Source organism: Thermobia domestica, chromosome 14 (assembly GCF_964235325.1).
Source record: "Thermobia domestica chromosome 14, izTheDome1.hap1.1, whole genome shotgun sequence".
Lineage (NCBI taxonomy): Eukaryota > Metazoa > Arthropoda > Insecta > Zygentoma > Lepismatidae > Thermobia > Thermobia domestica.
Window position 1 is genome coordinate 87,290,851 of NC_137467.1, and position 16,954 is coordinate 87,307,804.

At 36.8% G+C, this 16,954-nt stretch overlaps 1 protein-coding gene across 1 annotated transcript in view; it reads right to left on the bottom strand.

Annotated features, from left to right (window-relative positions):
• The window catches only part of Gycbeta100B (guanylate cyclase soluble subunit beta-1-like), a 207,036-nt gene extending 201,626 nt beyond the window's left edge, over window positions 1–5,410 (bottom strand). Inside the window, exon 1 of the mRNA XM_081738661.1 lies at window positions 5,155–5,410. Within this exon, the coding sequence (XP_081594787.1) occupies window positions 5,155–5,157 (3 nt within the window). The 5' untranslated portion in view covers window positions 5,158–5,410. The remainder of the gene's footprint in view (window positions 1–5,154) is intronic.
• Window positions 5,411–16,954: the final 11,544 nt, after the last annotated feature.

Consider the following 16,954-nt stretch of genomic DNA (forward strand, 5'->3'; position numbering starts at 1 on the left):
CTATGGAAACAAGAGTTCTTGCCTAAGACAAGGTTGCCAGTGTAAAGTGTTATTATACTTGTTAATGGCATACCTGTTTTTATACCTGTCTCATTTTTTCAGTTTCAACTTAAGCTATTCTTGCACTGAGTAACGCAATTTCTACACCCATCTTAAACACGCAAAACCCTTCCCTTACATAAGCAGTACTATTGGCGATTCGTACGTAATTTTTAGTACGTTCTTATTCTTTATCCCTAACATACGCAAATAATAATTAATTGATTACATGTATATGAAAGATTCATCTTAATCTTTATATATCAGTTATGCCATCTCTTTCTTCTAAATTCATCTCACAAATCTGACGCGTTTGTTGCTTCTTTTCCCTAAGAGATTGTGTACTAGTAGCAACAAATGCATCAAAGTTGGGAGATGAATTTAGAAGAACGAGATGACCTAACTAATGAATAAAAATTAAGATGAATTTTTCATACATAATCATACAAAACGTGATCAGTTAATTATTTAAGTACGTTAGGGATAAGGAATAAGAACGTACTTAAAATTATCAATTTCATCTAGAGTACTGCTTATTTAAAGGGGTACAGTATTCAGGGGTACATTTGACAAGTACCAGGTATATGCCTTTTATGTACTTGAGGTACATAAAGTACATGTCAGGCACATGCATAGCATGTACTAAATAGTCCAAACACGTTTTGTACGTGACTAGAATGTATCTAAAGGGCTGTACAAGATATTGACTTCTGTCAAGAACATAAATAGAACATACTACGCACGTTCCGCAGGTACATGTCAGGTATGGACCTAGGGGCGGACATAGACTGTGACTAACACTTGCCATCCATATGAATTCTCTCTCATAGGTACATAAGGCGCAAACTGGGCACATTCCCATGTACCTGAGAGAATATAATAGGCATATGCCTGCTATGTAATTGTGCTGTGAGGGAGACTATATTTCTTGATTTAATTTTATTTCTTTTTTCATATCAGATGTTACTAATAATAGTTTCTAGGCTGTTTCGAAAATAAGTCATTATTTTTACTTTTTCTCTTCTTCTGTTAATTATTTAATTCATTATTTAACTATTTTGAGTAATTACTCAAATTCGCTTTCGCATTATGAACTAATTATGTTTATAGTGCATTCTCTATCTTCGTCGGTATTCGCAAAAAGACTAATGGCGAATGGATACAAATTTAAAAAATAATAGGACTTCGAGAAGACAAGCTCGCGATGTGATGTGCGAGTCGGCGTTGTCCACAACTGACGTTTATGTAAATACACTTTCATTAACATCTACTTTTGGAAATTACACAAACACTCTCAGGTAAACAAATGTTTATAATACAAATGCCTTATATCATTAGCACAGAAAACATAAATTGTCAACTGTATTGACTCAAAAACATTCAAGAAGTAACAATGACATACTTCGGCACAAAGTATTCGACAACCAAACAATTTTTACAATGCTTGTACATTAGAACTATTCAATATTACGACAGCAAGTCGTAATAAACTTCAACTATTAATTAATACAGACTTTTGCTTTCATTGAAAGCATTTGTATATACATATAACCTGAATTTATTTCACTATACGCAGATACAGTGACATAGTCGCTTGTATATATTTTGACCTCAGGAGATTATAATCCTGAGTCATTAGGAAAGCAGTTAATTTCCGTGACTTGGTAAAGATGGTATGTTCTTATGTGCATAAACAGATATATACTGTTCAGCATCAAGAGTAATTATCCAAGATAGTGTTATTGACAAGTTCTAAATTCTTCCACAGTCTCTAAGACAAAACCCATTATGTTACGCCGAATGTATTTGTAGATCAGTGGAAGAAGGGTCTCAGTTAATATATTTTGTCTAAATTGTATTCATCATCACAAATTAACTTCTAGACTTTGAAATATTAATGAATGTGTATAGTAAATACTATAAACGTATGATTATCACATAAATTGAGATATTTTGTATAAACAACTGTTTTAAAAGATAGCTTTTCTAAGTTCGTCACAGAAAATCTGGAAGAATTCTAAGTGTTATTTATCATCTTGTGCGCAAAAAGAGAAAATAAATAAAACGAAATAATCTTTTTAAAATTGATCGGAAAGCAATGTTCGATAGGAAATTATGGTCACAATCAATCTTGTCCAGAATTTCTGTAGCAAATGCTACTCTGCTGCTCTCTGTGGCTTATCGCTGGGCTTAATTTCTTGCAACAATTGCGCCTTATACGCGCTCAAACGTAATTGTTTGTATACCACATTCTGACCTGTTGACTTTGGAATTGCCAATTGCCTGCTCGCTGTGCGAATTGACTTCCTCGGGCTACGTGAGAAATACACTTTTATTGCTTCCACATTTTCTTCTGACACACGTGATTTACCTGTGTTGTTTCATACACTCACCGTTGGTAAATATTGATATCTTCACGCCACGATACTGTTGCGTGATGGAAGTTCCTTGCGGTAAACACGTCGAAAGTTTCGTTGAATTTGAACAACACTTTTTGTCTCTGCAAACCACCACACGCATTACGCCTTTTCGGCTGTCGACGCCATTTCTGTTTATCGGCGATACTAGTGCCGTGACCGGTAGTTGCTCAAGTATGAAAATTTGCTGAACAAAACTTTTTGAGCTTTTCTTCAATATGAATGTTTTATTTTTCTTCTATATCTCTGACCATATTAAAACTATTCACTTTTAAAAACTGCCTGTCCCATACTGGACACCATGTATATTTTCAAGAAACACGTATATGGCTTGCTGTAATCTCTCAAAAGTAATTACAATCCGCCATTTTCTGCTTGTAATCTCTCAAGATGTCAAGCATCAATATAAACATAATTATGTGTGACATGCAGCATAACAACCGTAATAAAGAATTGTGTAGATACTTATACAATGAAATGGAAACAAAATTAAATCTTTCACATTTACGACCCACGGTAATGTCGGCTAGGCTAAAAGAGACAATGCTGATGAGAAACAAATGCAATAGTGGAATGAGTAAAGTGGAAGAAAACGGGAGAGCTCCGAGAAAGAACACGCATACGGTGTTAGCTCACCACAATGTCCACTTGGCAGGGCCAGGAATCGAACCAGGAATACCAGATACCAGAGGTGAACGGTCTACCACTGAGTCACCGGGGCCCTGTAGATATTTACAGTAGCAATAAATCTTAGTAATATCAAGGATGGAACGGTGGAGATAAGTTTTACCGTCGCGAACTATAGAAATCACTTCTTTAATAAATAAGAACAAATGAAATTAAAGTATGATACAGGATGTTTCAAAGTAACACCGACAACATTTCGGAGGTGATTCCTAACACTAAGGTAAGAAAGAAAGCATAGACCTTGGTGCACAAATGCTTCCTTTCGTAGTTATAGGCTGCCGAAAACGTCAAATATGAAATTGTTAGGTCCATAGCTCCAAAACTATGAGACCTAGCTTAGTCGGGTCAAGACTTCACTGTGGAACTAATATATGCCCTATCCAAAAATACATGTTTCAGAATCCTAAGGTACTCATGTAACAATTTTTATAGAGGGAGATAGACTATTGGCATATCAGTTGAAATACGCACCAACTAACTCTTTAAATTTGTTGCAAAAGTAGCGCAGAATTCTGAAACATTCATATTTGGATAGAACACATACTAGTTCCTAAGTGCAGTCTTGACCCGACTACAATAGGTCCCATAGTTTTGGAGCTATGAACCTTTAAAGTTCATTTTTTCATGTATTCGGTAGCCTATAACTCGGAAAGGGCGCATTTATGCACCCAGAATTATCTATACTTTTTTGTGTTATCTTGGTATCAGGAATCACCTCCGAAACGTTGTCGGTGTTATTTTGAAACACCCCGTATATACTGTACAAACAAATGCAAGGTATCTTACGGTTAGAACTTTGGGCCGTAGCACGTTTGCGTTGTAATATTTTGCAGTGGATTTCGTAACAAAATTAATGAAGTCTATTCATATTGACTCTCCTAGAACTCTATAATCTGGTCGATTATTTTGTTTAACGATACTACAGCGGCTTGGTATACCGTTACTATATAAGGATCTACTTCTTCTAGCGTTTGATTAATAAATATAGGTTAACCGTTTGGGAAAGTAAAATGGTATGAAACTTATTCGAAGAAGAACCATTTAAACAAACGGTTTCATAGTCATGATTACATAATGCAAAACTCCATGATATATACAAATTAGAGAAAAATTAGAACTGTAAAAAATCAAATAATTCATTATTTGTTATTTAAATTATAGGTTCTTTGAATATTCGTTATTCGATTTTTTTGAATATAGAGTTGTTCGGATAATTTTAAAACAACTAATGTATTTCTGATAGATGAATTCACATGTATAACTAATTACTGGCAAGTTGGTTTCGTAGGAAACATACAGTGGTAAATATAACTAAAGTTAAGAAGTTATTGGATAATATCACACAAGAAGTACAAGAAGAAGTGGCTGCTCGTAAGGGAAGTTACATCCGTAAAAAGTAATACTATTTTACTCCGAGAAGCTAAAGTAATGAAACTAACTTAATGCACAAATACTTATATAAGAAAGACATTAGATAATATATCTTCAATGAGCTCCTTCGTGGCTAAGTGGTTAGCGTATGCGCCTTTGGCGTAGGAAACCCGGGTTCGATTCATGGCGGGAGCTCATGTGGTTCGGATTCTACGTTAATCAGTAAGTCCTGTCTCATATAGCCTCGTTGCTGAAATGAAAGTTAAGCTCAAAATCAACTCAATTCAAGAAGATATAAAATGGATATTTTTACCTATGCGACTTCCATCAGCAGCCGCCACTGAAAGGATACAAAATCACAATATGAAATAGGGTCTTAGGAACGTTGAAATAATAATCTGATAGAATTGAACTTTCACTCTAAGTTTACTACGATATTTTCGTTTCAGCGGCGTTGAACTTATGGGAGTATTATCCTATAAAAATAGTTAATGTATCAATAGAAAACAAGTTTCTAGAATTATAAATTCAATATAACTTGAAGTAATGTAAAGAGATTTCAGGTTGACAAGTTGGATATTTAAAAACTGAAATATCTGTTTTTAAAGATATCTAAATAGAAAATTTAAAAGTGACTTACCATTTCTGTAAAACTGTCCGCTAGCTTTGGGTGAAATTAAACTTCAGAACAGAAACACTTATATTTAATGTGACGTAAGCGGTCGATGTCAAGTAAAGAGAACTTGCTTCTTTAATAACTCTTTTGATTTTCGTTCATGGAGAAACAATTTTATGAGTTTTCGATCTGCAGGAACTACTGGGAGAACACACGGAGAGCTACAGCGAGAGCTAGAGATGCTGAGAGATTTTCTCTCGCACTGGCATCGATTCGACTTCCACAAGAACCAGAGAACAAACATCCAACAGTCTCCGCTTAAGCCATCAGTTAGTACAAAACATCGTCACTAGATGGCAGGACAATACAAATTTCGTATCGACATTGAATTTTACTTGCGATACTTCGTTTTTCTATCTTTCTTATAAAGGAATGCTCACCTTTCCGTAAGTGAATATTTATCTTACTAATTATTTCATTTACTCAATCAGGGTCGTAACCAGTAGGCCTACATCAAGCAAGCCGATTGAAATCATTTTGTGCGTGGGAGGGAAAGTAACATTTTGAGTTCACCTTTTACTCTTACTAGATTCTAAGTGCGTAAAATTATTATTATGAAACATGTTTTAAGCTAGGTATATATATATGTATTAGGGTGTCCCTTATTTTGGGTAACTTCGCGTTGCGATATGCACACCCTCCAAATGTATTCTATGTGACCATAAACACGCTTAGTGAAATAGCAGCTCTCTACGAGAATGTTAACCCGTGCCGACTTGACGACAAAGTCATGAAATCTCGTTTCCACATTATAATATACTTAAGAATTTCCAACCGTGACATCAGAGAAACTAAAAGAGACAGAGAAACGAAACTTTGCACGAAGCAATTAGAGAAAGGGCAACATCTGTTCGTGTATTGATAAATAGCACCGGATGAACAGTGTTGCCAACCAAAGACAAAGTCGTATTTTTGTAAATGGAATAAACTAAATTGAATACCGTCATTGGAAGCAGCAGTAAAAATAAAGACAAAAGAGATTGTAAAGGTAGATCAGTGTGGCAAACTTTTCGAGCAACAACGTGTAATATGTGTTAGCTCACACAGGAAGTGAGGTACTAACGTTTTATAGACCTTAAATCAGACATTGACAAGAATTGCGTTGACTCTAAGTCTAGAAGCATCCGTGGAATAGTGTTGCCATCAACAGAAGGGATAAATTGACTTTGGAAGATACATAATAACTCGGAAAAGGTCACTAGTGCAGTATGCTTTAAAACCTATAATACAAGGCGATAGAGCATGAGGAGCAGAACCATGCTTATGTGAGATTGATAACTCACGTACTGACAGATATATTTGGTACCTTGTTAAAGCAGAGAACTAAGGTTTGTACAAGATGGCAACGCTGCACAGCAGCAGCTTTTTCTACTCTTGATTTCATCATGATTATCAGCGTCCTCAAAAGCCCACGAATACATTAACCCATGCAAAATGAACGCTGTTTTCATAATTTAACCAGGTTGTTGGGATTCCAACCCGCTGTGCAGCGTTGCCACCTTTCACAAACCTTACTTTTCAGCTTTTACAAGGTATCGTATATCTCGGTCAGTTATCGAGGAGAATTGGAGAAGGTCTCTCAATGAAGGCGATCTACTTCTAATTACAGTTACTAACTTATTTTCAGCTGTTGTTCTAGATTTGATATTTTCAGCTACTTTCAAGCATTTTCTGAATTCATGCGAGGTCAGTATTTTTATTTCTCTAAACATACAATATATAAAGAAATAACACATTACATACACAGCAATATTAAGATAAATATACGGTATTCTTTGGAGGACACGATCCGAACCATAGAGATTCATCTTAGAATGGAGAACTTTTTCGTTAATCACCTACTTCATAATTTTACCTGGATAAACACCTGGATCAGGGCTACCACCTGCTGTCAGTGCCGAGAAAAGTTACGTGTAAGTTGGGTTGCATCTGTCTAGGCGTTCTCACAACTGCAAATTACCTGTACCCCAAGTAATAGAATTAGAGCACTTTGGGGGGGAGATACTTTTGTGGTTGAGTGTACCTTTATTAGAACAAAAGTTTCAATATGTAGTTCATTTTTGAGGAAAGGTACTCTACTCACCTTCACGGTACAATGTTTTACGTCTGCTTGTAAGAGTTCCACACTTTTGGCATATCTGCTATCTTCAAATGTCAGCTGTCAAACGACATAGGGAATGGCCTGACGACATGTATATACAATGAGATTTGAGACAACAGTTCTGCCACGTTCTGCTAAAAGTTCGATAATATTTCGACAATCTGATATTTAGATTCAACTTGAGTGTTGCGATATCAGAAACAACATTCAAAAGCTTCTTTTAAAAAGTCCTGTTTCTCATTTGTACCAGATTTAACATTTTAAAAATAACTTCTATATACATTTAACTCTACGTTATAAATCTAAAAAAAGATCTTCGATTTCTATGTATACTATGTATGTATACTAAAATTTAAGATATATCCCTGTTGATTCAAGCTCAAGTCTGTCATAGAGTGAATTCTCAAATCTATCAAATCGTTACAAGCATGTAAAGGAATAACTTACATTTAAGTTACCCAATTTTTAATAAACTAGGTTTATGCTTTCTTTTAGACATTAGAATACGAATTGTTACTTCGTTAAACGTCGGTCGATGATAAAGTGAGATTGACTAAATTTGAAAAAAAAGTAACGTTGAGTATCTATTTAAAGATTTCCTTTTTATGAAACATGATACGTGCTTCCTCTGAAGCTCAAGAATCATCTCTATGTTTCGGGCTAAAATCGTTCAAGAACAAGATGTGAAGTTTCGTAACTTGAAAGAAGTAGGAAATACTCACTAGTTTTAATTACGCTAGCACAAATAGCTTCATATACTACATCTTTCAGGATCTTATGAAAAAAGAAACGAAATCTCTACCTCGCATTCTAATGTTAAAAAGCTAATTTTCTACTACTTATACAATCCTAAAGCCAACACTATTATGGAGGTTGCTGTCTTAGGGGATTTTACGCTTTCGAATTCTTTATGTTGGTGGTTGTCACTCCCGTCTCTACATTTTAGGTCTTCAAAACGATTCTGTGCACAAAAATGGGAATTTTCTGGAATGATCACTGGCGTTCATAGAATGCTATCAACGGAGGGTTCAAGCATACAATCAATGACACATCAAACACAATACAGGGTGTTTACAAACAACACTGACAACGTTTGGGAGGTGATTCTTGACACCAAGATAAGACAAAGAATATATACCAACCTGAGTGCACAGATGCGTCCTTTCGGGGTTATAGGCTGCAGAAAACACACACACACACACACACACACACACACACACACACACACACACACACACACACACAAAAGAATTCTAAAGGTTCATGCCTTCAATTTTATGGTACCTACTTCACTTCACTTAGGAATTAATATGTGTGTTATCCAAAAATATGTTTCAGAATCCTAAGGTACTTACGCAACAAGGTAAATAAGGCTCCTTCACAGTAATCAATATTATGATGGTAGTTAATGGCATTTCAGATTTCAAGAATATCTTAAACTTCTTTATGTGGAAGTTCGGCATACTGCTGAGAGGCGATAAGGGGAGTAATGACAGAATGTAATCAGGCACTAAGACATCTCCTAATAATCACAAGTCTATAAGGAATATCAATTGTACTAGGATGAGGATTCCTCAATGAGGGATCAATACAATGACAGCAGTGAAAAATAATTCTCCCAGAAAAAAGGCTTCAGGGATATAGTTCAAACATTCAATAAGCATGGGCTCGATTACGCAAAAAAAAAAAAAAAAAGTTCTATAAAATTCAGATCCTATTCTATCGATGTCAGACATTTTAAAATTCTTGTCCGTCTCAAGGTCTCAGAACGAGCTTATTCAAGAGGAAGAGATAGATAGAGACAGACAGGCTGAAGCAATGACGACGTTAGTTTTAATTTCTTGATGGAGTACAGAAGTGAAGAGAAAATTTTGGGGGTAGATATTGGGTGATATTAATAAAACGGAGAAATTACTCATTACTTACAATTTTGTAGTAGTTACTCGCACTGGTATCAATAAAAGGAGAACTGAGCACTACTGACTCGGAGAAGCTTCTCCCCTTTAGAGCAATCACACCTCTATTCTCGAGCTGAGTAACTACTCCGCGTTTGGTGCCAATCAAATTTTGGAACTGCTGTGTGGTGCAAGTAACTTCTTCAAATTTGTGGAGCAAGCTCAGTAGGTGACTTCGTGCGAAATATAGCAGAGTATATGATTGTTTTGCAGTACAAAAAAAGTTATAAACTGCATAAAAATGTTGCAAAAAACATTATAGGTACATGAAAGAAAATGTAGAGTGTCCATGGAGATGATATTCTTTTAGGAGAATCAACCTAAACTCAGGGTGGCGCACGAAATAGTGACGAAAAGATGCGGGTTGTCTTGCGTTACGTGAGTGATCCGGGAGTGAAGGTCGGAGTGTTCCACGATTCTGGTGTGGTTCAAAGTACTGTTTGACTTGAGTTTAACATACCTTTCAGCAGCGAGACTACATGAGACGGAACCTACTGATTAATCCGAACTACTGGAATCCGAACCATATTAGCTCTCGCAAGGAATCGAACCCGGGTCTCCCACCCTAAAGAAGCGTACGCTAACTCAAAGCACTGTGTCTATGACTATTACAAGTATAATGGATGCGATTATTGCGAAATCTGAAAACTGGATTAAGTTTCCGGGAAGTGTGCGTAGTATGCAAACAGTAAAGGCAGAATAGAAAATTACAATATACAATTCCGGATGCTATTGGAGTACTTGATTGTACACAGGTAGCAATGAAGAAACCTAATATTTTTTGGAGACAAATACGTTAATAGGAAGGGGGTATACATGTAATGTATTTTGTTTATGTCAAGGCGGAAGGGGACACATGTGATGTGGAAAACACAATCGGATGGTCGTGTTTTTTGCCGTGACTGGCTGGACTTTTTTTTCTTTTGTAAAGGAAAATAAGAGGCCAAGTGTTTAATTTCATTCTTAAAGCCAAACAATCTACAAAGATCTTGAGCAACAAGTCGTATGCGCTTGTCGTGTTAATCTTGATATAGCTGGATTCGAATCAGCATCCATAAGCTCCAACATACCCGTCCCATGGTTTCAGTGTTACTTTCTTGTTTACAGCTTTTGTCAAATCAGTTTTCTGTTTTGTTTTATTCTCGCTTGAATATTAAATATTTTCTTTTGGATTTGTGTCTCACAAGGTTCATATATTTAAAACAAAATGTTTAAAACAAGTGTTCAAGACATGTTTTAAACGAGATTTGTTGTTTTATTCAGTTCAACTAAAATATCAAATTAAAGAAGCTAACTTAATTTTCTAACAAACATCCCATCCTCCGCAGGATTTGTGCATGAAGCAAATTACAAGCAGAGTTATAATTTATTATAACAGGAACTACGGAACGAAATTCAGTACATCAATGTGCGTATAACTAAACCGACAGAAACTCAAGTGAAGTATTTGAACATTTCTTAATTTCCAAGAATAACTTACGTTAAACGCACTATACACTATTCTAAGATCCAAATTCACAAATTCAAACCTTGAGTATTTTTTGGTCACTACCATTTCCATAATAATGAACAGTTCTCACATCATAAGCTAGAAGAAATACTCTCACAAATGCAATACAACTCATAGAAAAGAGCTGTGACTAACCTACAAAGAGCAAATGACATTTTTTAACTAAACAGTTTTCAAGATACATCTCTATCTGCAACATGGATAGCTAACAATGATTAGTGTCTACGGTATAACAACACAATTAACCTTTAGACGCCCGCCAGGGATTTTACCAAATGGTATACTCTTACGTTCGGGGCTCTGGTGACCCTCCTAATTATCACAGAGTCATAATTTATACATAGTTGGAAAGCTTATAGACCACAGATTCCAACGAGGTAACATTCGTGAAATTCCGCCGTATTTGTAGAAACGAACAGACATAAAATCATTTAAAAATATGAAAATATTGACTTTGCGGGGCCTTGGCAACTCTTGCAGTTACCTGCGCTGACAAAATGATGCTAATGTGTAGGCCACATACTTGTGACAATAATATAAGAAACGGTAGCCATTTTGCGTACTGAATACGTTTTACGTAGGAAGTATTTAAAAAATGCACAGAAAAACATTCATTGAATTAGACATTCTCTCCCCTCCCCCACGACAGTACCACGTCTATATGCAAATCATTTTTGCTGCACACATCATGTATACGAACAAGAATTATGCTTCTAGACCACTTCAGTAAAATATATCTTGCCTTGTATGGAACCGTTCTGATACCAAATTTGACCTCCCCTTCCTCTATAAACACAAGTACACATACAGGTTACTATCATGTAGGGGACTACTTCATTGCTTCACATACTAATTTTTGTGGATGTACCAGAAAGGAGGAGGAATGGCCTCAAAAATCTGATGAAAAAAACTAATGAAAAAATTAAAAAAACGAACTTAATCCTCCCTCTCTCGGCCGTACATAAACCCCTACATACATAAAATGTAGGAATGGGCACAAGCAAGTTCGAGCGAGTTTTCATTGAAACTCGACTCGACTCGAAACCGACATCACTGAGCCCGACTTGAGAACTCGGCTCGAAAGGTTTCCTCCAACTCAACCCGAGTTTCGAGTCGAGTCGAGCCAAATCGAGCCAAATGCTGCGTGTAGTTTCAAGTACTTTCTTCAAGTATCCTACACAGACAATATAATTATTATCAATGATACTTAGTATTACTGCAACTTTATTATTATTATTATTATTATTATTATTATTATTATTATTATTATTATTATTATTATTATTATTATTATTATTATTATAACATCACCAGCGTGTATAAACATGAATGATAAGCGGTTTGTATCTGAATACTCGAAACTAGTTGACTGCTGACCTCTTAAAAAGTGAAGTCAAAGAGGCAAGGACATCGTTCACGAGGTTCCGGGTTTCAGTTCCGAAGGAGCAAATATCCAGGCTTGAACCAAAATATAGTTAGAAGTTAGACTGCGTCGGCCAAACATGCTCAAACCTGCTCGGCTCAGATTCTCAACTCCTCTAGCGGCTCGGCTCACAGTTCATTCTCTATCAAACCGAGTGAACAGCACATCCAACCGAGCCGACTCGAACTGATGGCTCACCTGAGCCGAGTCGGTGTCTCATCTCAACCGAACCGGCTAGAGCTGCTCCTCAGTTGAACCGAGTTGAGCCACTTACCATCACTCCCTGGGTTGGGCTTCTGCTTCGGCTCAAAAGTTAGATCGTGCAAGTCTCAGCCTTGGTGGTAAGAACTACTGTATATACCGGTGTTTACATTGGTGATCACATTTAAGGCTGTCTTTTTATAAAAATCCATAGTCGTCTTGTTAATCGAGACGAGAGGAGATGCGAGGAGTGTCCCATCTGAGCAACACTAAAAATGTTCCATATTACTGCTTAAATTTCTTATGACTTTCGCTTTCCAGTCTAATCAAGCCATGATTTCAAAACGAGTTAAAACGAGCTAAACGATCGAGCCGTTTATTAAACCCGACTCGACTCGAAACTCGACCTCAAAACAGTGACTTGGCTCGAAACTCGACTCGAGGAAACTACTTTGACTCGACTCGAAACTCTACTCAAATTTGCTTCGAGTTTCGAGTCGAGTCGAGTTTTAGCTCGACTCGTGCCCATCCCTAATAAAATGCATACTAGCGGAAGGCTTCATTCCTCAGGAATACTTTGGTACCAAATCATCTTTCTAGCTTAATTACGGGCTGAGCTATTGACGTTTGTTGTAAAAATAAATGTAATTTACGTCAAAAAACTGAAACTCAAAAACTTGGCTTACTTTGTCCCCTCCCTGCTCCCCATATACGCAAGAAGTACAAATACACGATATCACCATGTAGTGGCTTACTTTATTGCTTTACGTACCAATTTTTATGAATCTATCCCCCAAGAGGGGGAATGGTTCCCAAAAAAACTGTTTTTTAAAAGAAACAAAAGAACACAATATTTACCCTCCTCCCACCGCCATGTGGTACTCCACATAGATAAAATGCACACTGGCGGAAAGCTGCATCCTTCAGCAATAAATTGGTTCCAAAATCATCTTTCAGCCTTAATTAGAGACTGAGCCATTGCGGTTTAAAGCCCTGATACAGCAGTTGCGTCAATGGGCGTTTAAAGCTTAAGAATGCAGACGACCAGTAGAACGTAACACAAAGAAACTACATATTCAGTGAACAGAAATCGGGAAAATTCCGATTTTATTCCGGAATTAACCCTTTTCCGACTGAATTATATTTTCCTTACTATAATTTGATATGGTAAATTATAGTAAATTGATGGTACATTAGAGTATATAAAAGTAAATTTTGCTTCTATTGTTGCTCAACAATGCTGAGGGGAAAGGGGACTCAAGAGTCCCGTCAGGCGAATAGGCTTCGACACTATAACGCACACAGGAGAAATAATATATGAGCAAAGAAAATGGGACTTAAAAGTCCCGGTAGTCCAAAAAGGGTTAAACGTTTGGACGGATCAAGATTAGGGAAGTTCCCGAAATTTGATCTAACGGTTGAATATAGATGGCAAGCAATACCTGTGAGCATGTAAAAATGGAATATATATGCCTATTTAGATTATTGTTTTAAACAAACTAAACATTTGAATGTGTTTTTTTTGTTTAAAACAAAGTACTTTGTACAAACGGTTAAAAAGGTTTAAAACAAAAAATGTTTTAAACAAAAAAACGATCTTTTTTTTTAAAAAAAACGTGTTTTTTCAGCCCTGGTGTCTCAGTCGTTGGTGTATTTGATATTCGTTGCATCTCACTGTAATTGCTTTCAAAGCTTCGGCTTTCCTTCGTTTGTTTTCTGATAGATGTGACTTCGAACTTACCACTGGAAACTCCTTTATTATATCCACAAATGCACTTTGATTGAAACTGTCGTCGCTATTTGCCCCTTTCATGGCGTTTAGGATACTGCGCCATAGATTAACCACAACGAAATTACCACTCGACAGTTGAAAGAAATTAGTAATCACTCCTTTTATTGATACGACTCTTTGCTACGCGCAAAGGAAACGTGAGCAAACATTTATAAATCTGGAGCTGTTTCGACCTGAGCAGTGGCTTGTTTTACTGACACGAAATTGAGGGAGGAGATTACTCCAGGTGTAGTTACTCCGATTCTCGAGCAGGACTTCTCAGGAGTAGTTATTCATTTTTACTCATATCACCCATTCTTTTGTAGTTGTCTTTCTGTTTTGCCTATTCCTGTTTCGCCTACAAGCCTCCCAGCAAAATATATCAAGATTTTTACGTTATCAAGATTGTAGGCGAAACAGAAATTTTTGTTCAAAAAGATGTTTTGTGACAAAGGGATGATTTTGAGTCTGGGATTTTTCTTGGGAATTTTATTTTCAATGTAAATTCAGTTATTTAGTAAAATAATTTAATATTAGCGAAAATGTATCAATAGTTGCGATTTTGGAAACAACTACAATATGAACAACAATTTGAGAAATATATGTAAGTACTTTCACTTTTAACAAAAGTCATTTTAGCTAATTGAAACAAATACTGCACTTTGATTGGCGTTTCATTGGGGAGAGAACAAATCAGAATCTCAGAATGTGTCAATCTTTGAATCCAAACTTTTAATGAGCCACCGAGGATATAACGTATGTATTAGTCTTGGGTTGAGCTCTGTATGTGTCATATAATTGTGGAATCTCAGAAGTTCCTCAGGCTTTTCCCAGGACCTGTGCCTCACGTCCCTTAAAATTATAGATAGAATTGCTTTCTGAACGATTTATGAAAATATTTTGTAACAGTGTCTTTATCCTCAAAGGTATGATAAATTTCGATAACATTAAGCATGGAGGCAAAATGTTTGAATATTTATATCGGCCATTGACGGGCACCTTGGACCATTGACTGTGCGTCACAGGTTTTGTAAGTGCATATCGGGGCAAAACCCGCCGAAAATAAGTGTTTCTTGGAAGGGCTACATAAATGTACTTTCCGATGTGTACTACAGTTATAGTACCATTATGAAACTGTTCAAAGAGCATGGATTCACTGTGTTCGAAAATGGCATATTAGGGGTGTTAAAAGGGGCAGGTAAGACGAAGTGCGAGACGATTCCTGTGGGGGAAACAGGACAACCCCCGGCCTGCGACTAGCCGCACACGAGCTAGATTTCGGGAATTCCTGACACTGGTCACCTGGAAGAATCAACCCACAAAGAGGAGTATTGTGAACGGCCATAGACATCACTGAAGACAGTGCACACCATCGTTCACCGCGATTTGAGGTTGGCAAAGCGACAGAAGTAGTGTGTTCATAAGCTCTTGCCAAAACACATCCAGGAACGTCGCACCAACTGTCCAAAGCTTTATGAAAGGTACCTGGCCAGATGAAAAGTGGAAGTTTGTTGTAACACTGGAGGAGGGATATGTTTATCTGGATGACTGTCACGAGCCACGCGTATCTTTTATCGATCGACGGGTGCGAGGGACTTTCAAAGATAGTTCACAAGATGCCAGGAAAGTTTTTGCTCAAGTTTCATGATTATTGCTGGATACCAGTACCAAGGTAAGCTGACCATATATCGTGCAGACAAATTACAAAGGTGGATTCGGCATATTATCAGGCTAACGTCCTGATAGCCGTTTATTGCCAAGACATTCCCTGTAGAAATGCCATGACAGAGGTTGGGCTGATATAGCTCTGGGATATAAACCATATGAAGGACAACTGGAAATTGAACCCATAGCTTCTGCAAAGGCAGTGCGTGTGCTGACCATATAATCAGCTACAAGGGAGTCTTGTAAATTATTTAGTATTTGTACAGAATGTAAAAAATAAATTATTTATTTTAAAGTTTACTATGTCCCACGTTATGCCCTTTAGGCTAAAAGAGACAAATGGTTAATGAAAGAGAATGACTGAAATTAAATTTATTGAGGTCTACACCGGGGACCACGTGCACCAAAGGCTCATACGCTAGCCATTTTTTGTTTTGTCGTTGTTGTTGAACCAGACTTTATTTACTAGACCAGTGGTTCTCAACCGGTGTGTCGCGACACACTGGCGTGTCACGCAGCCCCCTAAGGTGAAATTTTAGAATTTAAAAATCACCAAGCAGTTAATAATAATTAGTTGAAATCGAGACAAACTTTACTGGTCAACGAACTTTAAAAGTTCGTTACTGAATTCTCTATGTCTGTGTGTCTGTCTGTCTGTTCGTCTGTCTGTTATTTACGACTTTTTTTCAATTTTGAGCCCTGTATTTGATAGAGAATCACAAACTATCTGAGAAAGTGATTAAATTTTTCGCGTCATCTTACCGTTCCCGAGATATTGGCCAAAAATGGCTGATTTCCAGAGATTTAAGGAGCCATATCACGGGAACCTAAGTCATAGAGAGATCATAATAGTGTTGATCAATATCTAAGCGGGTGGTAAATGTTTTGGTACAAAATAGTATGCGGTGGCTACTGGTTTGGCCAGTGGCCAGTTGATGAGTGGCCACCAATTAATTTCGGTACCAGAATGTTTACCATTCTCTTAGGTATTGATTAACACCAATATGATCTCTCTATGACTTACCGTTCCCGTAATATTGGCCAAAAATAGTTCCGATTTTGGGAAATTTAAGGAGCCATATGTCGGGAGTCGTAAGTCACAGAGAGATCATATTGGTGTTGATCAATACCTACGAGG